The following is a 26,958-nucleotide window of genomic DNA, read 5'->3' on the forward strand; positions in this document are numbered from 1 at the left end:
GGGGCTGCCCACTCCTCTGAGCTGTTCTAACACTAAATGAAACTCCTCACCCTTCACTTGTGTGCCTCATTCTTCCTGGATGCAGGACAACAATTTGAGCAAAGGTGCTGTGGCCACAGAGGTTCCCAACCAGAAAAAAATCAACAACACCCCAGAAATCCCCTAACAAGGGTAAGTTTTTCAGGAAGGAAAAAAGAGAATCAAAGAGCCATTGGGGATACCACAAGAAAACAAATTGCAGGATTAGTAACTGTTGAAAAACTACTATCTTACAAATATAATAATAGAGATTCTAGCGCCACATAATTAACTCATGCCAGGTCCATGGCTGATGTGGGTTTGCCGATCTTCTCTGAGGATGAACCCGATTAAAGCACTCACAGCTTCTGGCACATTGAAAAAAGCAGTGGCTACTGGCCTCGTGAGAAACTTTAAAGTGTTCAATGTTTAACACACCCTTGCCATTTGGCAGATTTTAAGAGACAAGAGAACCTCCGCCACACGCTTTAAAATGCAACTGCTTTTTAAACACACATTTGTTGATGGTGATAGAATTTAATATTTGTGAGAAAGAACTGATTCTACAAAGCTTTTCCTCATTTCGATCGTCCCAGGAATGTTGCATCTAAATAAACGCTGTGCCTGTACCAGTCAGTTATTGCTACATTAGCCTCTGACATGCAGCAAACAGCATTTATTTCTCATTCACAGTTTGTGAGTCATTGGGGCAGGTCAGCTGGAGTGACTCGTTTTTCTCCTGGGACCAGTGAGCAGCCCAGGTTTATTTCTTCTAACAACCCATTAGCCAAAGAAAGCCTCATGGCTATGCTCACATACAAGGGCAGGGGAAATACATTCCATCTTGAGTGGGAGGCACTGCAAGATTACATGGCCAAGGGTGTAGATACAGGGAGAGATGAAGAATTGGAGCCAATAATTCACTTTACCACCGTCCCTAAAGCAAAAATCTGTTGAAGATGACATCTCAATACTGTATTTACAAGTAGCACATCTTGCTCTAGAGTGATGTCACTGACAAGTTCTAGAACCCTATAGGTAAGATGACTTTTTGTGTCCAGATAGATGGCAGTACTCATCCATAGGCTGTCTGCCCCAGGGCAAGGTAGGTGATGCTGGCTTTTCTTGGCTGCCCTACCCCCAGAATACCAAAATGATCTCCAAAGAAGTAATCAGGGTTTGAGGGGAGGAGGAGAGCATTGAACAGGTGGTATGTGGAGAATTTCTGGGGCAGTGAAACTATCCTGTGTGATACTGTAATAGTGGACCTGGCACTATGCTTTTGTCATAACCCATAGAACTTTATAGCACAAAGAGTGAACCTCAATGTATGTGAATTTTTATAAAATCATTTGGGAGGTCAGGGATCCCATTTGGGACTCCCAAGGTGTAGAGATAGGTTAAAAACTTAAAATGCATGCACAGACACATCTGCAGTGATGAAAAACTCAAGTCCTACACAAAACTTTGCTACCAAAATTTGAAGAAGACGAATAGTATGGAAACAACATTCATGGGTGCTCTGCAACTTGAATCAATAGAAATTTATTGACTGTTGTGAAATAAAGTTACATAGAATACAAGAGTCTATGCTATCAGAAATACAATGGCACTCACACCATGATCCGACTCTTGCCTCCTTGATCTCTTTTTGTATGACTTTTCCCTGTCCCCGGCCAACTCACTATATATGTGTCAACCAGTCCACCTTCTTCCAGTTCCTAGAACACCAAAATCATTACTATCTTAAGGCCCTTGCCTTGCTGTTATCTATGCCTGGAAAGGTCTTGCCCCATCTCTCCATGTGGCTGGCTCCTTCTTCTCTTGAAGTTTCATCTCAGACAGGACCCTCTTGGTGCCTTCCTCTAGAATGGAAGTTCCATTACTGTCTTTCACTAGTGCATTATCCCCATCCCCTAAAGCCCTGCTTGGCATGTAGTAGGTGCTCAATAAATACTTGTGGACCAAAGGGGCTACTCATTTATTAATATTTGGCTCAGGGCCCTGATGGAGTATGGGCCTCTGCTTTGGAACGGTTGCTGTGAGGACAGTCAGGAAGTCCCCACACTACACACACTAAACCAAGACAGAGTCCATGTAAAGCTCCTGGGTGGCCACTCTGACAGTCTTAAGCACTCTAAGAAAGGCATAAAAGCAGCTTCATGCTCAAGTATTGACCCAGATCTGCAAAGGACATTGGGGTGGGGAGACGCTTAGCTGATAAATAGAAAACTACCCCTGTCTAAAGCAAGGATGGTTGGGATATGACTGCCTTGGTACAAAATGGGACCAGGAAATAGGACAGGCCCAAATAAGGGCTCAAAAAAGGAAAAAAAAAACAAACCCCAAAGCAACAACAACAATAACAAACTCTTGCTGCTGGTGGGAAACCTAGAGGGCAAGCTTCTTTTCCACATGAGCCCTGCTGGCGGCTGTGTGTGTGTGTGTGTGTGTGCACGTGCGTAAGAGCACGTGCGGGGGATGTAGTGAAAAGTACAGTGTGAAATGAGGAAATAAAGGATATCTTCTCAGTCAGCAGCCATGGGAGGAACGGGGAAGTACAAGGCCCTGAGAGCATAGAGATGATGGAATTTTATATATTGGGGAGAAACCCAAACCTAGTAATGACCATGTGTAATAAAACTACTAGTATCATGAAAACAGTACACTTCCAAAACTAACATTAGAGGGGAAAATGAAGAAAATTAGGAAAAGTAAAACTAAAAAGAACAAACAGCAAATGGCAAGCAAAAAAAAAAAAAAAAAAATGATATAGAAAACAAAACCCAGTATGTGAAGCATCATAGTTGCTCTGTACTGACTAAATTCTCTGAAGACAAAGACTGTCATGTTAGTTACAAAATAAAAGCCAGGCATAATTTATTTCTAGAAACAAAGTTATAAAGACAGATTGGAAATGAAAGCAAGGACATACTGAGCAAATGCAAAGGTAAAACCAAAATCAAACCAGCACCAATAGCAACATTAATATCAATTAAAATGCAATTTAAAGCCAAAAAGCATTAACCAGCCAAAGATGAATAACATATAAGGGGCAATGTTAATCAATGAAGAAGCTCTGTATAATTCATAAACCCTAATAGAATACAAAGTACAGCAGTCACATACATAAAGCAAAAAACCCAGAAATACAAGGGAAGATTAATAAAAATATATTTATTGTGGAAGGTTCCAATATTCTTTCAGAATTGGACAATTCAAGTATACAATTAAAGATATAAAGGATTTAAAAAATACAATAAACTATAATTTTTTTCTCATATTCACGTAACACACAATCATATACTTGATTAATCGCATTAAATAAAACTGTAATTGATTTCCCAAAAGCAGATTTTTAAACTTGCATTCATTCAAAGAAGAGATAAGCAATAAAATGATTTTTTAAGTCTCTAATTACTGGGACATTAAAAAATCTCTTCCACGTAATTCCTAGTTCACAGGAGAAATCAAAATTGAAATCACAAATTAAGTATCCGAAAGGGAAAAGAAAAAACACTGTATCAGAACCTATTGGATATAGCTAAAGCTATGTTCAGGGGAAATTTTGTAGCCTTAAATAATTATATTATTTAAAACTAAAGCAAAGCGAAAGACACAAATTCATGACTATCACAACATAATTGAAACTATTTGCATCTCATTTTTCCTTGATAATTGAGAAAATGACTAAGAATGTCCTCGTGCTTTCATTGATTTTCAGATTTTCTTCACTTGTACTATTTTCTCTTTTCATTTCTTCATTTTGTTAGTGTCACAGTGAGTACGAATAAAGCGATCAATAATTTGTCTATCTGAAAAGTATGAAGAAAAACAGGATGAAAATTTCCATGTAAGTATTTAAATGCTAAATTGAGAAATTCTAGGAAGGAAGAAAATATCTAATAATGTTACTAAATACACAAATTGGATAAGAGATCAAAATAATAGCAGGCTATTATACCTAATACCTAAACAGGCACAGTTGTGTAATTATTGATTAAGAAGAGTAAACTTAATATTCAAGGCACAGAACACGAATTTCAGAATGAAACAGGCTTAAGTTTCAGTTCTGTGCTGGCAAGTGTTAGCAAATGATTTAACCTCTCCACTTCCTCAGTTCCTCATCTTTGAATACAGCCAGCAGTACTTGCCATGCACAGACGTTGGAATAGATTAGGGATGCTGTGTGTGAAGCACCCAGACAGTGCCTGGCCCATCAAAAACAATAAATGGTCATCTTATCCTTTTATTACTGGGTGCACAGTAATAAACAGTGATGATAAACAATACAGATTATTGTTCCAAAATTTTCATGGAAGCCAGGGCTGTTTTTGTACCCACCAACATTGGTAAGCTTTGCTGTCCTTGAATGGTAACTGTCTGACCTTGGGAAGGCCCTTCAACTCCCCTCCCTGGCCTCCATTTCCTGATCTGTAACATTAAGGAGTCTTGTCTGCTTCTGAACATCTATGATTCCCTACTCCTAATCATATATATATATATATATGTGTGTGTGTGTGTGTATGTATGTATATAATTTTTTTTTTTTAGATGGAGTCTCACTCTATTGCCCAGGCTGGAGTGCAGTGGTGCGATCTCAGCTCACTGCAACCTCTGCCTCCCAAGTTCAAGCAATTCTCCTGCCTCAGCCTCCCGAGTAGCTGGGATTACAGGCATGCGCCACCATGCCCAGCTAATTTTTGTACTTTTAGTATAATCCCAGACTCCTGAGCTCAAGTGATCTACCTGCCTCGGCCTCCCAAAGTTCTGGTATTACAGGCAGGAGCCACTGCGCCCAGCCCCTAATCATATATATTTTTAATAGTACAGAGTGGAGCTGTAAAACTTTATTCACTCCCAGCAGTTATCACCTGTGCAGCCAAAACCAAAAAGGAGTGAAAATGCAAATGATGTCATGCCCATATTCAATGTGCATGTTATCCTGCTCAATGTCACAAATGCCAGTGGAAGCCTGTAGATCAGGGATGTCTGTGTGTGCGTGTGTGTGTTTGTTCCTGTTTTCTCTCCAATTGTGTCTTTATTTATTTGTTTTTGTGATTTCATGTTTAATTTTGAAGCATCCCTACCGTACTCCATGCCTTGTCTCCAGTATTTTTTTAGTTGGGTATACTTTTCATAAAGTGCAATTCACTCATCTTTTGTGTACAGTTTGATGAAGTGACACATGCGTTACTGTAATCCATGACCACAGGATGATATAGATCATTCCTTCCATCTCAGAAGACCCTTCATGCCCCTTCCCAGTCAACACTCCCTACTTCAAGACAGCCACTGTTCTGGTTTCTTTCATCAAAGGTAAGTTTTCCCGGTCGTAGAGCTTCAAATAAATGAAATCATACAGAAGGTATTCTTTTGTGTCTGGCTTCTTTCATTCAGCATGTTTTTGAGTTTCATACATTTTGTTGTACATAACAATAACTAATTTCTTTATATTGAGTGGTATTTCATTATGTGAATATGTCACAGTTTATCTATTTTCCTACTGTTGGAGATTTGGGTTGCATCCAGTTTGAGGCTGTTAAGAATAAAGTGGTTACAAACATTCTTGCACATGTCCTTTTGTGGACATATGGTTTCCTTTCTCTCGGGCAAATACCCAGAAGTGGAATTTCTGGGTCATGGAGTAGGTATATGTTTATCTCTAGGAGAAGCTGCCAGACCTCTTTCCACAGCGATTGTCCTCTTTGATGGCTGGGCACAGTGCCTCATGCCTGTAATCCCAGCACTTTGGAAGGCCAAGGCAGGTGGATCACTTGAGGCCAGGAGTTTGAGACTAGCCTGGCCAACATGGCAAAACTATGTCTTTACTAAAAAATCAAAAAACAGTTAGAGTTAGCTGGGCGTGGTGGTACACACCTGTAATCCCAGCTGCTTGGGAAGCTGAGGCATGAGAATTGCTTGAATCCTCAAGGCAGACGTTGCAGTGAGCTGAGATCGTGCCACTGCACTCCAGCCTGGGTGACAGAGGGAGATTCTGTCTCAAAACAAAACAAAACAAAACAACAGCAAAGTGATTGTATTCATTACTCTTTAATATTCCCACCAGTGCTGTATGGGGTTCTGACTGCTTCCTCTCACTGATATTTGCTATTGTCAGTCTTTCTAGTTTTAAACATTTTAAGCATTGTGTTTATTACCAAAGAATTTATAGCAAAGAATTTATATTAATATAAGAAAAAAATCCTTTCTTCTGATACCAGAGATAGACATACACGGTTCATCAAGTTTTGCATGAATTAGTAAAAAAGGATGAGAGTGTGTAAAATTTAATGTCAATTTAACTGTTCAAAAAGGCTACCAGTTGTAAGTCAAATGATACCAATCTTTATTATGTATAAATGCAAATTCATTTCCTCATGATTTTGTTTATGCTGTTGCTTCTGCCAGGAATGGTCCTGTTTCTCTTTACTACGCAGATTCATGTTTAAGACTTAAAGGATCCCTCCTCCAGGCAGCCTTTCCTCATCTCCTGTCCATCCATAGGGTTGGGAGTACCCCTCACAGGCTGCTACCATACCCAAAGATTACTTTGATTACAGAACTGGTGACATTTTAATTATGTGTTTATCTCCCATACCAGATAATGAGTTCCCCGGGAAGAAGCGTTCCTTATTTATCTTTGTATCAACTGAGCATTTATTGAGTAAATACATTGATTCTTAATATTGAATCACAGGCTAGGAAGAAATACCTTTTGCATGGCCATTTGTGGGAGTTTCAGTTGGAGGAAGAGATGGGGAGGGAGCCATAGCTGAACAAATTCACAGAAAACTGGATTTCAGATCATTTTACCTTTCAACTGGGGGAAAAGTGGACTGATGACACAGTCTTTACCAATAGGAAACAGTTGCCCAATGAGTAAGCTTTTGAGTGGTCTGAAGCGGACTTGGGGATTAAAACAATTTTCAAAGTAGAATAGCCACCAAAGATAACTAGTTCAACCTCCTCAAGTTATAAATAAACTGAATACCAAATAGTGGTGACACAGAGTTAGTGGAAATGAAAGGTTTGCCTTCAGCTCTCTTTCCTTTATGCTTTCACAGCTTTATTTTTTGTCATATTGGAGTTTTCTCTTCTTGTGTTTCACCCCCTACACACACACCATCTCTCTCCCACACCCTCACCTCCTATCCAACTTTGTCCATTACTTAAGAACTAGCCTGGTCTTTCTTTTCCCTTTCTCTCTCTCTCTCTCTCTCTCTCTCTCTCTCTCTCTCTCTCTCTCTCTCAAAATGTACCTGTTCTAGGCTCCTATTCCATCAAAGCCTACCACCTATGAGAGATAATTCTGTAAAATAATTTAAGCTGAGTTAATAATAATTCTGCCTAACACATCTGCCAGGTTCTTAAATTATCTGCACATGTACTCAGCTACAAAAGCTCTGCTGTGATATTCACCAGCTGAAAAGCATCAGTGCCACCCCTGACACTAGAAAATGACAAGAGGTTTTGGGCATAAGAATTCAGAGGGAATCTTCCATTTGTTTTTCAGCTTCTAACAAAGCTGGCATTGATGAGTGGGCCATTCTACAGCAGAGCTTGGAGTGAAAATCCATGGGAAGCAGATCTTGCATCAGCCCAAGGCAGCACCCAAGAGCAAACCTCTGAGGCATGAGCCTTTAGGCACCTGCCCCTGGTGCTGCCCCGAGGGAACCAGGAAAGCAGAAGAGCTAAGAAGAAACAAAACCTTAGCTTATTCTAAGTTACCTTGTTAGCTAACAGGTCATACCTCACCTGTCTGGGGAGGAAAGCCCCATTAGGTGGACAGAGTGTTTATCTGAAAGATCAGCTTACGGTACCTTGGTATCTTAGAGAATGTAGATCCAAGGCTGTCAGAGCACTTTGAGGAGTCCCTAGTTCACCCTCAGGGGGCGCTACTAAGGCTTGGATTGCACCTGACACACAGTAAGAGACAGCAGTGCCTGCAGCCACCATGGTTTCCATGGGGGCAGAGAAATGACAGCTGCATCTGCATTGCAAGTCCCTGGGCAGATGGGAGCATCTGCTCAGCAAAGACAAAAATCCTCTTTCTACAGGGCCCAACAGATGTGGATCCTAAAGGTAAAAAGAGCTTCTTGTAAAATGCAGCAGATAATTTTATATACAAAATTGAGAGCAAGAACAGGCGGGCTGACTTGAGCTTGCTGCAGAGCCTTGCCTGGGCCCTCTGGGAAGACTGAGCCAGTGGACCCTTAGGAGCCTCTTGGTTTTCTTCTGAAGTGCCAGACTGGCCCAGAGGTATCTGTGGAGAGCAGGGAGGCATCATACTCCCTCCACGTCCTTTCTCTCAACAGAAAATGCATACTCCTGTCTCAATAGGAGGGAAACACCTGCTTCTTGTACCTCCCTGAAACCCAACATTCAAGTTCTTAGAAGGGTCTTTAGGCTCTCAGCCCTAATGTGTGAGAGTGGAAAATACCTCCTTTCTCCCAAAACACACACACACACACACACACACACACACACACACACCCCTCCCTGTCAGCCTTGCCTACAGTAGGTTTTCAGGGTTTCTTAGGGCAGGAGATCCCATAAACAAGGTTTTCAGTGAGGATTTCAGAGGTGCAAGCTCTTCTGATTGTGGCTGGGGACAGCACCTGGAGGCCCAAGAGAGTCAGACGAGAGACAGAGAGCACTTGGAGGGATCCCACATGGCCAGTGGAAGTCTCAACCTCAACACAGGGCACACAATAAATTAGTAGCCCCCAAATAGCCTAGAGCACAAAATGGGGTACAGAAAATGGTCAGCTGGGTATAGGAATAAATATTAGACCTTTATTGATATTCGATTTTTACTTCCTTCTGTAAGTTTGTATGTCTTATAAATGTATGTGATACATTAGTTTAGTTGGCATATGAATATATTTTATATAAATTTTTACATCTGCATTGGGTGTTGTGCCCACAAATGAGGAGGAATGGGGGATGTGTGATCCCTCACGTAGGATGCTGAGAGGCAGGTTACAGGAAGAGCTCAGTCTCCTCTCCTCAAGCTCTCTTATTCTCTGAGTTGACATTCTACACACTCTCAGTTAGACTGACCAGTTGCCCCTAAGATGCTCCCAAATAATTCCAGTCACTTGGCTGCAAACTAGGATAAGTCTTTGTCATGTGGAGTGAAGCCACATCAATGGCATTTGCTCTCCTTGAGAGAGTGACATATAGAGATTTTCCTGTACCTTAAAAAGCCTGTCACAAAAATGTACCAGCAAGAGAAAATAAAGATTAGACAAACTACAGCAAAACAATGTGACTGTACAAACACCCAGAGGAGAAATCAATTAGCTCTAAGAGAAAGAGGAATCATCCTTGAGCAATTCAACCACAGGCAAAATGAGATCAGAAATGAGTGAAAACTGTGTGTCTCTTTTTTAATAAGTAGGGATATAGTCACTGGGGCCTCCTTAAAGGAAAATGTCTTTTCAGTGGATTGAGGTTTGCACAACACCATGAGATTTTTTTTATTTTTTGAGGCAATGTTTTCATTTTTGTGGGCATTGAACTCCAGTGGCTAGAACTTGGAACAGTTTCTATTTGGCAAAAGCAATGTATTATGATCTGTAAGTGCATGAAATAAGACCTCATCTTACCTTTGTAAGAAACACTCTGGAGGTACTCTTTGACTTGAGAGGAAGTAAATGAGTTTAAAAGCATTAAGAAATCTGGGTAGGTTTTGTCGTAGTCACTTTGGTATGTGGTCTGTTTCTTCGTGTGCTCTTGGTTCCTCAGGTAGCTGTGCAGCACAGAAGGCACTACAGAAATACACAGGGGAGGAGAGGCCCGGAGGCTGACACCCAAGCACAGCAGTCTTACCCTTATTGTTTGAAAATGACCCTGACAGCCCCCAGCCCAGCTTTGAGCTTAGGCAGTATCCTTCACAATGCTGGTCACCAAGGCTCTGTATTAAACCAGTTCTTCCATTGACCAGGGCTAAGCAGAGCTACAGGAACTTCCAGCCTGTTGCTGCTGGAAGGGGCAGTGATGGGAGACAATGACCAGAAGGGTGAGTTTGACCATCACTTTCAGAAGAGAATTTTCCCTAAACTTGACTCTTATGCAGGTCAGTGCGTTATGATGGTGAAGGAAACTGAAATATTTCACCCCAAATTACACGTCTTTGATATACTTTGAGATGGCTGTTGAGAAGGCCTGCAGATAGAAGTAGCCCTGCAAAGTTGTCTTTGAGACTGGGGTGACCTGCATCCATAGGGAATCTGCACTGATGCAGCCTGGCTTTCCAAGGCCTTCCCTTGTCTGGATCTAAGAAAGATTAACTAAGATCGGACTTCATAGGTCTAAAAGAAACCTTTACCATCATTCTCTCTGGGGGCTGCTACCACTGAACAAGACCACCTTTGCTAGCCAGGCCTCCTCTTCTCCCCCTCCCATAACCTGTTTAACCAGGTCTTTCTGTAACCTCAAGATGGTATAAAATCATCAACCCTCCCATCAATTCTTTGAGTTCTTATATTTTGCTTGACTGCCATGCATGTTAATAAATTTATATGCTTTTTCTCCATTTAATCTGCCTTTTGTCAGTTGATTTTTCAGCAAACTTTCAGAGGGTAAAGAGGAAGTGTGCCCTTGGCCACTATGATGGTGACATTCACTGCCTGCTTAATAAACAAAGGTCCTCATGGAAGCTTCTTTTTCTTTCAGGACATCTCCTGTGCACATTTGGGACACACAGGAAGGGACCTCCCCCCAGAGACCCAGGCATCTTTGGATGAGCATTGTGGAAGAACGATGATGTCTGCAGTCATGGCTCGTTGTCCATTTGGACTAATGGGGGTATGAGGTGCAGGCAACACCCAAATCACTTATATTTGATTATGAATGTTGCTCATTTAATGTGAGTTTTAATATTCAAGAAACTACAGTGAAAAAAGTAATAAAATCACGACTTAAAAACCACATTTTCACAATTTGCCCGATCTTTTTAAACCCTAAGAACAGCTCTCAGCTCCAGGGATCCCCTTTAAGGGGTCATTGAGCAAATGGAGGGCCCAGACTGGTGAGGGGATTTGACGCTGCACCCTGAGAAGAGTGTTTGTAGGGCCTGGAAATGCTCTCACTGGAAAAGAGAAGACTTACAAGGCATATGGCAAGGTTTTCATAGAATAATAGATTTATACTAATTAACATCCATGGGAAGAAGTGGAACCAGGGGCTAGAAGTTTAGCAAGGAATATTGCAGCTGCTACAACTTCTACACAGTTGGAGCATCGGACAACGAGGGGGCATGGGGCTACCCTGAAGTGGATACGCAGGGGCACTGTCACCCCTTGGGAAGGATGGAGTCAGGAAGATTCACACACTCCATGAGGCTCTGGACAAGGTAATTTCTAGACCACCTTCTAACCCCCAGGTGCTAAGCATCAATTCTGTGATTATTGTCTCAAGTACTACTTGATCCCAACTCCATGCCAGGAATGAATCATGTCTCAGACTGACACCAAGTTTTCTGCTTAACTAGTAGCTTGGAGGTGGCTTGGTCACGGAATTTTTAAAAACTTTCAAGGGATGCACGTGTGGATACACTTCCAGTAGAAAATCGAGACTAAATTGGATTCCCGCCTCATCTCTTTCTGTCACTTTACAGCAACTGCATCCTTCCTCTCATTTTTTAAAAGGAGGAAGTATCCCATAATCCCAACCACTGCCCCTGCCCAGCAGGGATGACACTCATTTCTTGGCCTAAGCAGTCAGTCATCTTCTGAAATATACTGGCTCCCTGGGTTCCAGGTTGGGAGCCGCAGCGATGAAGTTCTGACTTCATGCCAGGATCCCTGGCTTTCTTCTTGACTATTATGAAAGTGGGCTGCCAGCACCCTCTGTGTTGAGAAGTTTTGGGGCCAGGGGTTAGGATCTATGAGGTTGTTTTAGAAACCACAGCTGGGCTGGGCACGGTGGCTCACGCCTGTAATCTCAGCACTTTGGGAGGCTGAGGCAGGCAGATCACCTGACATCAGGAGTTTTAGACCAGTTTGGCCAACATGGCGAAACCCCGTCTCTACTGAAAATACAAAAAAATTAGCTGGGCGTAGTGGTGGGCACCTGTAATCCCAGCTACTTGGGAGGCTGAGGCAGGAGAATCGCTTGAACCTGGGAGGTGGAGATTGCAGTGAGCCGAGATCGTGCCACTGCACTCCAGCCTGGTCTACAAGAGTGAAACTCCATCTCAAAAAAAAAAAAAGAAAAGAAAAGAAAAGAAACCGCAGCTGTACTCACCTAGACCCTGAGAAGCAACGGGCAAGCTTGAGTAGCATCCGTATTTGAAACTGAAATCCTGAAGCTCAGGAATTTTAGCTGGAATTTGGTAATTCCTTCGGAATTCGGTGTCTGGAGGTCGAGGAAGTGATTTTTCACATTCCAGAGACACGTGAGAACTTTTCTTAATCTTCTGAGCTGGGGTGGAATGGAAATGGAAGGCAATACTTACTCCTTGTGAACAAAGTAGCTAAACCCAGTCTTGCTGTATTTAGAGGTCCGGTCACAGTGCTCTGTATGAACACTTCAATGAAGAAATAATTTTCTGCTTAATCAGTCACAGGAAGTATATGCTCAAATGATCAGAAGTGGTCTCTAGTGAATGTATTTCTATGTCACGAGTCTGCTCAGTGGGCACAGAAGACACTGATCACTCCACGGGGTCTGTCTGGTCCCTGGGGCAGAGGTGGGTGTCAGAGAGATTTTGGATAGGGCCACGTTGCCATATAAAACGTGGGATGTGCAGTTAAATCTGAATTTCAGATAAATAATGACTTTTTAGTATAAATACTTGCTATCTACTGCATGTCATTATTCAAATTTAACTGGGCATCCCATAGTTTTATTTGCTTAATCTGGCAGGCCTAGATGGGGTGGTATATATCATCCCCATTATCTGGAAAAAAAAACATTCGAAGCTTATCCCTTACTGATGGAGGGTTAGGTAACATCACTGGCATTAGTGGATAGCACCACTATTATTTCTTTGAAATATCTCTGCTAAAACATATTCATTAAATATCTATGAAGCACTGAAGCCAGTGTTACAAACATTATCAGATTACAGAGGCAAGAGTCACAATCCATCTCACTTAGAATGAGTTCATTCCTGATTCTTACTACAAAGACTTAGTTCAGAGGCATAACATATAACACCATCTTTATTCAGAAAGGCAAAGATGTCAAAAACATGGATTTCATGAACAATGTCCAAACAGTGCAAATTACTATTGACACTGAACTCAATTCTCTTTCAAATTAGTTTTCCAATAGATCTTTTCAGAATAAATCCTAATATATATTGTATATCAAACGATTTATAATGGTACCTACTGGTGTACATTTTATATCAAAGGATACATAATTGCATCTGCTGGCACCTGAGAGCATTTTTATATTGATTTTTAAAAAATGATTTCTGTCTAGACCAGCAGAGGAGGAGAGGATTCCAGTACATGTTGCCTCTTACTTTAGATAACTCAGGAGGAGAGGGCATAAGTATTTAATAGCCCTTGTAATGACCTCATGAACTGCCCATACAGAAGACAGGTTATAGAGGGGAGGAATTTGTGGGGCTCAAAATCAGGGCACCCCTTAAGATATTTTGAAAAACCATCTGGTGCTGTTCCTGTAACTTCCATCTATAACTCAGTGCTATGATTCAAATGTGTCCCCGCAAAAGAAAACTTAATCCCTAATGCAACAGTGTTGGGAGGTGGGGCCTAATGGGAGGTGTTTGGGTCTTGGGCACTCTGCCCGTGTGAGTGGATTAATGCTGTTATCGTGGGAGTGGGCTAGTTATTGCAAGAGTGGGTTCCTGATAAAAGGGTGAGTTTGGCTTCCTTTCTCTCTCCCACTTTCATGCTCTTGTCCTTCCATTTTCCACCATGGGATGATGGCACAAGAAGGCTCTTGCAAGGTGCCAGCATTATGCTCTCGGCTTCCCAGCCTCCAGAACTATGAAACAAATAAATGTATTTCATTATAGATTACCCAGTCTCACATACTCTGTCAAAGCTGCACAAAACAGACTAAGGCACTTGTTTTTTTCACTAGGAGCTTTATAAGCAAAAACAAATTTCCTTTGAAACACTTGATGCTTTTATCTATATCTCTTCCCTAGAGCTACCATTCCATAGCAAACGTTTTCAGTTCCTATATCTGTGCTATTTGTATATTCAGTTCCTATATTCTGTGCTATTTGTCAAGGTTACACATAATTAAATCATCGTCCTACCTTAAGACAATTAGTGTGAATACAAAGATATCTACAGAACAAACAGGTAGGGAATGTGGTAATTCTTGCAACCATAACATTTGGAACTGTGGATTTCACATGGAAATATGACATCAGAATAACCTGGGAAGGGTCTCTCAGAATACCTCTGCTGACCCTTATCCCAGACATTGAGAACCTCCAGAAGTGAGCCCCAGGCACTTACACTGTGAAAACAAACCACCCCTGTGCTTAAGAATTACTGACTCAGAGCTTTGACTAGGGTGCTACAGGAGCCCAGAGAGAGTATGAGCAGGGGCTGTGTTGGAGGAAGTGGAGGACGACAGGAACTAAAAGGCCGTCACAGTAAGGAGCTTTGACAACAGGTGGACACAGAAGCAGAGTGCGTAGTGTGTTTGTGAAACTTGGCTTTGCTCGCAGAAGGGTGGGGCATGCAGGGCAGGGAGGAGGAGCTGAGGGTAAAACAGGAGAGACAAGCTGGGGCCAGGCTGTGAAGAGTCTGGAACGTCCATTCCACATGAACAATGATGGACTGGCATAGATGTGGAATCATTGGAGATGAAGACCCAGAAAAGGCAAAAGCCAGGACCTAGACTTAGATATCTATAGAATGAACAGGGAATGTGGTGAGTCTTACAACCATAACCCTTGGAACTGTAGATCTCACATGGAAATAAGACATCAGAATCACCTGGGAAGAGTTTTGCAGAATACAAAGAGTCTCACTCTTCATTGATCCATCTGTACTTAACACAGTAATAGAACTCATTAAGTATTTACTAAGTTAATGAGTGAACGCACACACCAAAAAACCTGGAAACATAATTGCTATGGATTAGCAATTAATATCTGAAACACACTCTAGTGACTGCCTATGTGATCAATCGATGCTTAAGGTAACTCCTACTAAACTATATGTTGTTCATTCCATAGCATGGGCTTAGTTCTTTTAAACTGATGCTTTTGTTGTCTTTATAAAATGTTGTGTTAATGAGCTTCACGCGTTATTTGGAAGAGAGGTTCCTGATAAAAAGGGACCTAAGCAACATCTAAAACCCCCACAGTTGTGCTGAAGTATGGACAGAAATAATAACCATGAGTTAGAGCTAACCTGACCCAGTGACGCCTCCCCGCAGGGGTCCTGTTCCTCAGGAGCTCAGCTTTCCCCCTGGAGTAAAACTGGAATGGTTTAGCCCAAAGAAAGAAATTGGCCCATTTAAGATTAGGTATGGCATCTGCAGAAAGGCCCAAACCAAAAGTCAGTTTTCAGCAAGGACCATTCAAAACTATTAGGACCAGCCGGGCGTGGTGGCTCATGCCTGTAATCCAGCACTTTGGGAGGCCGAGATGGGTGGATCACGAGGTCAGGAGATCGAGACCATCCTGGCTAACACGGTGAAACCCCGCCTCTACAAAAAATACAAAAAAAAAAAAAAAAATTACCTGGGTGTGGTGGCGGGTGCCTGTAGTCCCAGCTACTTGGGAGGCTGAGGCAGGAGAATGGCGTGAACTTGGGAGGCAGAGCTTGCAGTGAGCCAAGATCAGGCCACTGCACTCTAGCCTGGGTGACAGAGTGAGACTCTGTCTCAAAAACAAACAAACAAACAAAACAAACAAAAAAACCATTAAGACCATTGACGCATAACCTATAGCCAAATGGGAACTAGCTCCACTGTCTATCAGTTGTTCTGATTCATCAAAGCCACATTTTCTAAGCCTGAATGTGAAAAGCAGCACCTTTCAGTGCTCCTCAGTCATTTACCTCAATTCCATAACGAGGATAAAAAGCTAAGACATGGCCCTTGTGCTTCAGAAGCTTAGATTATTACAATATCATAAGTCCTACAAAAGAAGTTAAGAACCAGGGCTGTTAAAACACATGGGAGGGCCAACAACCCAAAGGGAGAGGATCAAAGAAGGCTTTCAGAAGAGAGGTGAGGCCTACAACTAGACTTAAATTATGGGTAGACATAGGCTGAGAAGGAAGCGAGACGTGCTCCACAGGGAGGAAGCAATGCGTGCAGCCAGCACAAGGCCACAAAGCATGGAGGTATGTGGAGGGTGTGAGTCGGGACGGCTGGCAACGTCATGAGGATGGGGGCTGACAAGGGAGGAGGCAGCGTGGCGGCCAGGACCATATTGTACAGGACTCAGGTAAGGCATTTAGCTTTTATCCTGAGGACCATGAAAATTCACTGAAGGGTTTTAAGCCATAAAGTGACATCAGTTTGCACATCTGGAGACTCACTGTGGCTGTCTTATGGACAGTGGGTTAGAGGGGACAAAACTGGGAAAGCTCCTCTAGCTGCCAGGTGGTGAAAGAATTGGAGGGAACCTATGGATAATGCAGGAAGACTGGCTGCCGGGGGAAGGAGATGAGTTGCAATGCTCATGAGGCTTTTACTCAGCACCCAGTATAGGAAACTGAGGGTCTGAGGAGAGGTTTGGGAAGAGATACAAATGTGGAGGTTCTCAGGATAGTTGCTCTTTAAAGGAATCAGAAACTCTAATAGAGGCCAAACAGAAAAATGACCAGATAGAAGAGTCAAAAAAGTAGGGGGGAACTGGGAGTGTGTGGAAACACAGGAGTGCAAGGAGAACAGTGGTTTGAGAGAGAGAGCAGAAACCACAGTTAATGATGTTCAAAGGCTGGGTAAGATGCAAATGGAAAAATCTCCATTGAAGGTCATTGCAAACCTTGAAAGGAGCAGTTCAGTGAATGGTTGGGGCAGACACCAGGTTGGAAGGGGTTGAAAAGTCAAAGGGTAAGCTTCCCATTAAACTCAGTGGATTGTATACCTGTATTTAGGACACCTCTGTCCCCAAACTCCATTGGAATGATCGTAGATTAGAAATGTTCATACATTTTTAGAAAATGGAAAACAAATGTAGATGTAGCAACAGATTGAGCAAAGTAGAGGAAGCTGAAGCCTAGATGACTGCAGAGGGGAATAGCAAAGACGTGAACTAGGTAACCCACACTACAGAGAACTTGCAGGCTCAAAGGTAACAGGTACAGTGGAAGGCAGGGAGTGAGGCTCAGGGCTGAACACAGAGGCTTGGCTATAAACTTGAATACCAAGTGACTTCCCAGAACAACTTCATAACCCCGCTTCATCATGTGACTATTCCTTCCTAACCAGAAGTTTATTCTGTACAAAACTGAACCAAAGAAGCTCTGGACTGAGGGACACCAGGCACAGTAAAAGGTGAGTAGAGTGAGATGCTTGATTGAAAAAAGAGGTTCAGTGAAAGTCTGCACACCAGTCAGGAAGATCCCAACCCCTTGCTTCGCCGATCTGCTCTCAGAATGCCAGCAGTCAGAATTACCTCTCTGGAGAGACTGATCCACAAATAATGACATTTAGGGATTTCCCCCAAAAAAGATAGCTCATCCTCTAATCACCTAAGTCAAGTACCAGCTAACAATCCCTTCTCTGTACATAGTTTTAAATTATATTTGAGTACCTCCTTTGTAGGTTTTTGAGCCCTGGAGTTTAATATTTTGTGTGCACCCACTTTAAGAAAAACAAGAGTTCACAAAAGTGAAACTTGAGTTTTATCAGCTTTATAATAAATCTGCCTGTGGTCCCTTGCAAATATGGACCATCAAATTTTCATTAGACCATTAAGACACTCAGAGAAAAATAGATACAATGCAAGAAACCGATGAAAATGCTGAAAGTATATCATAAATATCTTAAAATTCATAAGAATTATTGCATCTATAAAATAAGAACAGAATGCTGTTTTAAAAAACAATTGGAGAGAGGAAGAAAGAGAGCTTAGAAATTAAAAATGTGAGACATGTAATAAAATTTATTAGAAGAGCTAGATTAAAAAGTAAAGAAGTTTTCAGCTGGGCATGGTGGCTTACATCTGTAATCCTAGCACTTTGGGAGGCCAAGGTGGGTGGATTGCCTGACCTCAGGAGTTCAAGACCAGCCTGGGCAACATGGTGAAACCCTGACTCTACTAAAAATACAAACAAATTAGCCGGATGTGGTGATGCGTGCCTGCAGTCCCAGCTACTCAGGAGGCTAAGACATGAGAATTGCTTGAATCCAGGAGGCAGAGGCTGCAGTGAGCCAAGATCACACAACTGCACTCCAACCTGGTGGAGACTCTGTCTCCATGAAAAACAAACAAACAAACAAACAAACAAACAAACAAAACAAAAAAGGTAAAGAAGTTTTCAAATCAACCGAACAAAAATACAAACAGAAAGAAGCTAGGAGAGAAAAGGTAAGATAATTCAAGGCTCAATCCAACTATCTGGTAGCTTCCTAAGAAAGGGTGTGTTGGAGGAACTTTCAAAAGTATATTCTTGTCAATCTGGAAATGTCTATTTTTCTTCATTACACTTGCTTGATAGTTTGGCTGGATATAGAATTTTAGGTTGGAAATCACTTCCCTTCAACACATTTTTCCAAATGTCTTCTAGCATCCAGGATTTCTGTGTAGAAGACAGATGCCATTTTAATTTCTGATCCTTTTTTTATGTCATCCCCCTGGAAACTCTTAAGATCTCTTTATTCCTGACATTCTGAAATTCCACACTTACATGCATTAGTGACAGTCTTTTGTCATTCATTATGTCAGGCATTCAGGGGCCCTTTCAATCTAGAAACTCTGAGAATTTTTTCCTGCATTACTCCTTTAATATTTTTCTCTCCTCTCTTTTCTCTGTTCTATTCTGTCATTGTGTTTGGGAAAAAATTTGGTAAGTGTATGTATGGAAAAAAATAGTGACGGGCATGTAGAAAACTAAATACGTAGAGAAAACAATTAATTCTGGTAAAATAAGAGAAAACAACAAGTAAAGGAAATAATGAAATACAACTTGGCTCAGCAGCAAACGTTTACATACTCGTGAAATCACAGTATGTCATATCATAAGATATATACTAGCAATTGAATTTAAGAAGAAATCTGTAATATAATTATATTGACATGATAGATGGAGGACCAGTGAGACAGAGTTATAGGACAGCCAAATCCTCGACTTCCAAAACAGAAGTCAATAATGTCTAAAATTTATGAATGAAGGAAGAGCAGTAGAAGCATATTATTTAAAAATCACATAAGAAGAAATAGTTAACCAGATTGAAATTGACTGCCAATGAGAAATAGGAGTAGGGATGGAGCAAGGGAGGTCAAGGAACTACTGTTGTTTCTTTATAAGCCTCTAAGTAATCATTTAAGTATATGCATATATTCGTTTAATAAAAGTAAATTTTGATTTTTAAAAACTATAAACAAGAAGTTAGGAATTCAGAACACCATGTATAAACTGACTCTTGAAGAAATTTTAGCTGGGAAGGAGGTAGTTCTAACAAGAGAAGCCAGACTGCCTGGGTTCAAATCCTAGACTCCACCAGTCCCAAGCCAGGCAACCCTGGGCGTGTTGCTTAACCACACTGAGTTTTAGATCCCCCTCTTTGATTGGAGGTAATAACTTCACAGGTTGTGAAAATTAACTGTGTTAATTTATGAAAAGCTAAGGTCTTGGTAAATGCTGGCTGTTTATGAAGGGAAGCAGAGAAATGAACAGTAGGTAAAAGAAGAGATGGGGCTGAGGGAAAGCTCTGTTTTGTTTTCATCTGGAACATGCTAGATGGGATATACTACAGTCAATGTGCATGCCAGTGGGGTGGGATTAATACTTTAGAGATAGAGGTATGACGCTGGAGAAAAGGCCAGAGAACTGGAAAGATAAAGTTCTTGTTTAGTGGACAGGGAGACAGATCCACAGCTCACAGGGATCGATGGCTCTGTTGGGGCAGGAAGGGGGACGTAGGATGAAAGTAGAGACACCCAGGCCTTGTGAGATGTGTCATTCTCCTCTTCTCAGAGAACAGGGGCCTCAGCACTCCCTGGCTTGTGTTCAGAGCCCACAGGGCAACCAGGCTTCCTCAGCTGTCACCAGGTGTCATTATTTTGTCACCAAAAGGCAGGAGAACACCAATACTCCAACTGCCACTTTGTCACAGGGCTTAGAGCCGTGCACCAGCGTGTGTTGCTTTCTCAGTAACTTACGAAAAGGTTTCCGTCTTTGAGTTTAAAAATACAATCAATTTTCATGAATTCTCAATAAAGTAAATTTCGTGCTGATAAGCAAGAACAAAATTGCATTGAATCACCAAAGATGTCATTTCTGGAAAATGTGTCAGTATAGATGGAACCCATTTTTGACCCCCTGAGACATGGGAGCTATGATGTCATCTCTACTTACCCTGCAAAAAACCAGCCAAAGGTGTTCTTAGCCCCAGAGCCTTAAGGGCAGAGCCAGGTGAAGCATAAGAGAATCTAGATTCTCACAGGGGAATCTGCATAGCAGAGCTCCCATCCCAGGACACATGTGCTCTTCCCGGAAGCAGGATGAACAGCATGCTGGACTTTTCGTCTCTAACAAGGGAGAGAATAAAATGGCCCTCACTTCATCCTCTCGTGGTTTCCTACTTATCTACAGAAGACACCAGCATCCCACCCACGTGGAACTCCAAGGCAGACTCCTGTTACTCCCTTATCCCTGACATCTGTCAGTCACTCATCCCTATCATTCATTCATTTGTTCAGCCAATATTTATCTTCATCACCTGTGATAAGCCAGGCACTGGGGTGGGTGCTGGTGAGACAATGTGAGCCAAAGAGCCACAGCCCCTACCCTGGAAGGGGCCTATTGCTGACTGAAGTGCCCATGCCACCACCTTGCAGATCCTGCTTCCACCCGCACTGCCACAGCCCTATGTCAAGCGACCTCACTCCTTTCTGCACTCCTCTAACAGGCTCCTCCTGTCCATCTTCCTCCTGAAGACCATCTCCGTTCTTCACTCTGCAGCCAGCGTGAGGCTTCTGAAAGCCGACATCTGAATTGTGTTACTATCTTAATAAAAACCTCTTAATTGCTTCTGGGAGGAACTCCAAACTCTTTAGTGTGCCCTGTAAGGCCCTTCCAGACTGAGTGGTCTCTGCACACGCTGATCTCCCTCAACCCTCCCTTTGCCCTTGATGCTCTACTCTTGCCGAAGTTCTTTCAGTTCCTGAAATGTTCCTCCAGGGCCTTCAATCCTGCAACAACACTCTCCCCTACCTCTTTGCTTGGCCCATTCCTCTTCATCCTTTGGGCCAGGCAGCAAAGCCTTTCCTGACCTCCCATCCCACACTAGGCTGGATGTCCTCCTGTATGCCCATAGCAACCCTCATTTCCCACAAGGTGCACCTTTTGATACTTGGTGGTTTTTATTTGCAAAATTGCCTGTTTCCATGCCTACACTTGGAGTTCCTTGAGGGAGAAGAACACACGCATGCTGCCGAACACCGCAATTCCAGTGCCTACTACGTGACCTGGCAAAAAAAAGGAAAACAAACGTGTTTACCTTTCGATCTGTCCACAAAGTCTCTCTTAGTAAGGGAAATAAACTGATTTGATAGCGCCTTGTTAACTTCTTTCATTGAAGCAGGGATTTTCCAAGGGCGGCTGTTCTTTAGTGTCCTCGTTTGTTGACAGTGAGGTAGCGTCCACAGGAAAATGCCCTATCAAAGAAACACAATTTTCAAGAAAATCCATATGGGTTCACCTAATAGGATCAATAATCTGAGTGTCTGTGTGCACATATTCTTCAGAATCCTTTACAACCAGCTGCCACTGCGGGTGCGTGGATACAGGGAGCTGGTCAACAGGAGCCATTGGTTGACCTAGCCGAAACGTAGGCTCCGTACCTTTCTTTGACTTTTCACATTGAAAATGAGAAAATGAGTTTGAAAACTTCAAAGAGTTGTGCTTCCAACCAGAAGTCTCCTACAGATAAGACCAGGGGAAGAAATAACCCATATTAATTCTAGTTCTGGCCATTCCCAAGGAGCACAGGCAGTGACTGCTTTCCCCTTGGGAGCCCCTGAGGAAAACCCTGCCTCACATGCAGAGGCCTCAGCAACTTCCTGGAGGACAGGGAGGGGCTGGCACTCTCTTCTCACCTCCAAAGAGATTTTAGGATGATAAAACTTGAAACTTCCACCTCCTCTTGCCATCGTTCCTCTTTCCCATGATCTTGCTTTCTATTTCCCTGAGAAAACTGAAGCCACCAGAACAGAACCTCCACAGACCACCAACTGTGTCCCAGCCACTGCACCTGCACTCACACATGCTGTGACGGGAGCTGCAGGTGCCCTCAGCAAGGCCCAGCCCTGCCTGCAGCACCAGATCCCTCTCTACTAAGTCTACTCCAGCAAATCGCTCCAACAATCCTCACTTCTCTCTTGCAACTTGAATCTCTTCCTTTCTGCTGGGTCATTGCCCTCAGTATCCAAGCATATGTTTATTTCTCCTATCTTAAAAACAAAGCACTCTCTTCACTCTACTTCCCCTTCTAGTTACTAAGCTATTCCTAGTTTCCCTTTGCACCAAAATTCTTCAAAATAGTTAGGTATACTCACTGCCCCAAATTTGCCTCTTAAATCTCTTTTAATTTTCAAGTTCTCTCTTGATCCCCTTCTTTCTGTCACAATTTATCAACTGGAAAAACCAATATATAAAATTATAATTTATCTATTGAAGAAGTCATTTGATGTGCAGGGGTCACCACAGTCTGGATTCTGTTGATTGCATATGCATTTGCTGTTTAACAAGTTCTTCTGTCCCCTATATTTCTTGCAAATTGGCAAGTGGATCCAGAGACTCAAATTCACCAAACTAGAAGTCAAGTGTGTCCAATCTGCGGCCCCATCCAGGACGGCTTTGAATGTGGCCCAACACAAATTCATAAACTTCTTTTTTTTTTTTTTTTTTTTTTTTGAGATGGAGTCTCGCTCTGTAGCCCGGGCTGGAGTGCTGTGGCCGGATCTCAGCTCACTGCAAGCTCCGCCTCCCGGGTTCACGCCATTCTCCCGCCTCAGCCTCCTGGGTAGCTGGGACTACAGGCGCCCGCCACCACGCCCGGCTAGTTTTTGTAGTTTTTTTAGTAGAGACGGGGTTTCACCGTGTTAGCCAGGATGGTCTCGATCTCCTGACCTCATGATCCGCCCGTCTCGGCCTCCCAAAGTGCTGGGATTACAGGCTTGAGCCACCGCGCCAGGCCTCATAAACTTTCTTAAAACATTATGAGATATTTTCGCGATTTCGTTTTTTAAAGCTCATCAGCTATCATTAGTGTTAGTGTATTTTATGTGCAGCCCAAAGCAATTCTTCTTCCAATGTGGCCCAGGGAAACCAAAAGATTAGACATCCCCGAATAAATGGTGTTTCACAGGGCTGTAGGAGGCGGATAATATATGATTGTTTTTCTTGTGTAATGTTAGCAGTTGTTGACGTTCAATGCCTAGATTAACAGGAGCTGCTGTCTGGCATTTGAACACTCATTGACTGAGAACACACAGGACGGTCTGCCACACTAGCTCTCATTGGCTGAGGACAAGACAGTCTGCCACACTAGCTCTCATTGGTTGAGAGCCTTCAATAGTACTTAGAGGAAGGGAAAATTATATGGTCGTGTGTTTGTGGGTGTATAAATACTGTATAATATTGTATACATACAGTATAACATTGTAACCAACTCTTTTACATTAATTGTAAAATATAAAGGATGCCCAAGCATAGTGTCTCATGGCTGCAATCCCAGGGCTTTGGAAGGCCAAGGTGAAAAGATTGATTAAACCCAGGAGTTTGAGACCCGCCTGGGAAACAGAGTGAGATTCCATCTCTACAAAAAGTAAAAAATTAGCTGGGCATGGTGGCATGCACCTGTACTTCAAGCTACTCTGGAGGCTGAGGTGGGAGGATCACTTGAGTTCAAGAGTTCAAGGCTGTAGTGAACTCTGTGCCACTGCACTTCACCCTGGGCCACAAAGCAAGATTTTGTCTCTAACATATATGATTATACGTAATAATACATATGTTAGAGACATATTTATATATTATATATAAATTATATATTAAATATATAATTTATTTATTATATATTATAATATATATAAATTTATATATATTAAATGTATCATTTTTGTATATAGTTTTTAGGGACAGGAGTTTTATGTATATATCTCCAGGAGATATATATTTTTTTCAGGGTTGAATAGGTTACAATGAATGGGTAACACAAGGAACCAAATTGAATCGGCCATATGTGTACATTCTAATGACTTCCAAGTCCATATGTCTAGCTCATCTCTCCCCCATGAGCTCCAGACCTGGCTATTAAACTGTCAGTTGGACATATCTTTAACCAACATGTCTTCACCTAAAACTACATGTTCCCCCAATGCCCTTTTCCACCCAACCTAGTCCTCCACCATGTTCCAGCTGAGTAAACAGCGTCTGCATATGCTCAGCTGTCCAAGTCAGAAGTTGAACATTATACTTTCCTCTTCCTTATCCTTTGCATCCTTTTAGTCATCAAATCCTGTTCATTCTACGCCTTATCATCTATTGAATGCATCAAGGTGGCTCCATCCTAGGTGGTCCCATCCCACGTGGCAGTCAAGTAAATGATACCCTTTACTACAACCAAGCATTGCCTTTTGTAATGGGAGAAGGGAACAGAAAGCCAAGAAAACACACAGGGAGAATCAATTGGTTCCATCCAGGGGAGAAGGGCTTTCTTTAATCTGAGTCTCAAAGAAATATAGGAATTCCCTTAGTGCACAGGATAAGGGCATTCTAGGTAGAGGAAACAGAATGATTTTAAAAATGGAGGTTTGAAAATGCATGAAACATAAGGCTAAGCACAAATACTTGTACATGGCTGTTCACAGCGGCACAATTCACAATAGCCGAAAAGTGGAAACAATCCAAAGATGCATTAATGGATGCACGGATAGACAAATTGTGGTTTATCCATGGGAGAGAATATTATTCAACTGTGACAAAGAATTAGAAGTACTGATATTTGCTACACGGATGCTACATCGGTAGTCTTCATAATAGTGCTTTTCCTGTCATCTTTCTAGTCAGATAATTTCTTAGCTGATGAACCTTGAAAACATTATGCTAAGTGAAAAGAAGCCAGATACAAAAGGTCACCCATTCCACATAAAATAGGTGGAATTCCACACCTATTCCACCTAAAATATCCACAAAAGGTAATCCACAGAGGTAGAAAGCAGACGGTGGGGAGTGGAGTCGGGGGTAATTGCTTAATGGGTATGAGGTCTCCTAGGATGATGAAAATGGTTTGGAACAAAAACAGAAGTGACGGCTGTCCAACAACATGCATGTACTAAATGCCACTGAATTGTTCACTTTAAAAGGTTAATTCTATATTACGTAAATTTCACTTCAATTTTAAAAGTCCTTTTAAAAAAAAAACTCCAGGGGATAGAATATAAGTGGTTAGAAATAAATGTGAGAAGGTAGACAGGAAAGAATCTGAAAAGAACCACGTATCCCGTAACTGTAGAAGCTGAAAGATCTTTGTGACATATTTAAACTCTCTTTTTTTTTTTTTGAGACGGAGTTTCGCTCTGTCGCCCAGGCTGGAGTGCAGGGGCCGGATCTCAGCTCACTGCAAGCTCCGCCTCCCGGGTTCACGCCATTCTCCTGCCTCAGCCTCCCGAGTAGCTGGGACTACAGGTGCCCGCCACGGCGCCCGGCTAGTTTTCTGTATTTTTTAGTAGAGACGGGGTTTCACCGTGTTAGCCAGGATGGTCTCGATCTCCTGACCTCGTGATCCGCCCGTCTCGGCTTCCCAAAGTGCTGGGATTACAGGTTTGAGCCACCGCGCCCGACCTAAACTCTCATTCTTATAGGTTGTTGATACAGTATTAAATTCAACACATATGTAGATATTATCTTACTTCATTGAGATGAGATTTGTGGCTCTTGATTCCTCTCGAAGCCTCAGTTTTGATCAAATCTTCTTTGGAGTATGATTTCCAAGTGTACTCATCATTATATTGTGTCTGATTGAGAATAGGATCACTAAGTGAATATGTGTATCCTAATCTTCTGATACCGTTTTGGCTACAAACAAACAAACAAACAAACAAACAAAAAACAAAAACAAAACTCAGCAGAAATTAGAGTCAGAGGTTAAATACCAAATCTCACAAAAGTACACGTGTCAAATCATTTTACTCATTACATTTTTTAAAGAGATAGATTGACGTAAGAGTTGATGCCAGAAATAATTTAATTTCAGGTTTTCCTTGAAGGAAAACAACGCTGTATTTTAGGATGGCTTTAAACAAAAGTACAAAGGCCTAAAATAAAATTTAAAAACATAACAATATGAAATTTATTTCATTAATTTTTTAAAGAGCTGAACACTCTCCAGTACAAATGGCACTTCAGTGTAACCAAATAGTTGGTGAAGAAAAGCTTCTCTCTATAGAAATCTTCCATCTGATAAAGGGAAGAAATGTAAGAATTGAAATATCACTAGTTTCAAGCCCCTAATGAAATAATGAATCTAGGCAATGACCAGCAGTGTCCACTCGCAGCTCCAAAAGAGGACCACCAGATACTATGAGCTTCTGAGTGAATACATGCATTGCCACTTATTAAATATCTTTGCCAAAATGCAGAACTTGAATCAGATGAAGTCTTTACAATGTTGGATTACAGGAAATACATGAAAAGAGAAATCATTTAAATGGCATCATGGAGATAAAACAAAACAAAACAAAAGTCCCAGAACAATGATTCTGTTTGTTCAACAGCGAATTTGTCAGGAAAAAAAAAAAAAAAAAAAAAA

The 26,958-nt window shown here is 41.9% G+C and overlaps 1 protein-coding gene across 3 annotated transcripts in view; it reads right to left on the reverse strand.

The window, feature by feature from the left end:
* Positions 1-26,958, reverse strand: part of TEX26 (testis expressed 26) — a 56,729-nt gene that overhangs the window by 8,532 nt on the left and 21,239 nt on the right. The window contains exons 3-7 of one of the 3 annotated variants that reach the window (XM_017865959.1): positions 26,060-26,225; positions 21,649-21,805; positions 12,274-12,450; positions 9,633-9,794; positions 3,180-3,833 (exon numbers count right to left, since the gene is read on the reverse strand). In XM_017865959.1, the coding sequence (XP_017721448.1) occupies positions 3,772-3,833; positions 9,633-9,794; positions 12,274-12,450; positions 21,649-21,805; positions 26,060-26,225 (724 nt within the window). In that variant the 3' untranslated portion in view covers positions 3,180-3,771. Of the gene's footprint in view, positions 1-3,179; positions 3,834-4,854; positions 5,360-9,632; positions 9,795-12,273; positions 12,451-21,648; positions 21,806-26,059; positions 26,226-26,958 lie in introns of those variants that run through there. The other 2 variants (XM_017865958.1, XM_017865957.1) reach the window with 2 other exon arrangements.

The sequence above is a fragment of the Rhinopithecus bieti genome, unplaced genomic scaffold, assembly GCF_001698545.2.
Source record: "Rhinopithecus bieti isolate Rb0 unplaced genomic scaffold, ASM169854v2 scaffold_81659, whole genome shotgun sequence".
NCBI classification, from domain to species: domain Eukaryota; kingdom Metazoa; phylum Chordata; class Mammalia; order Primates; family Cercopithecidae; genus Rhinopithecus; species Rhinopithecus bieti.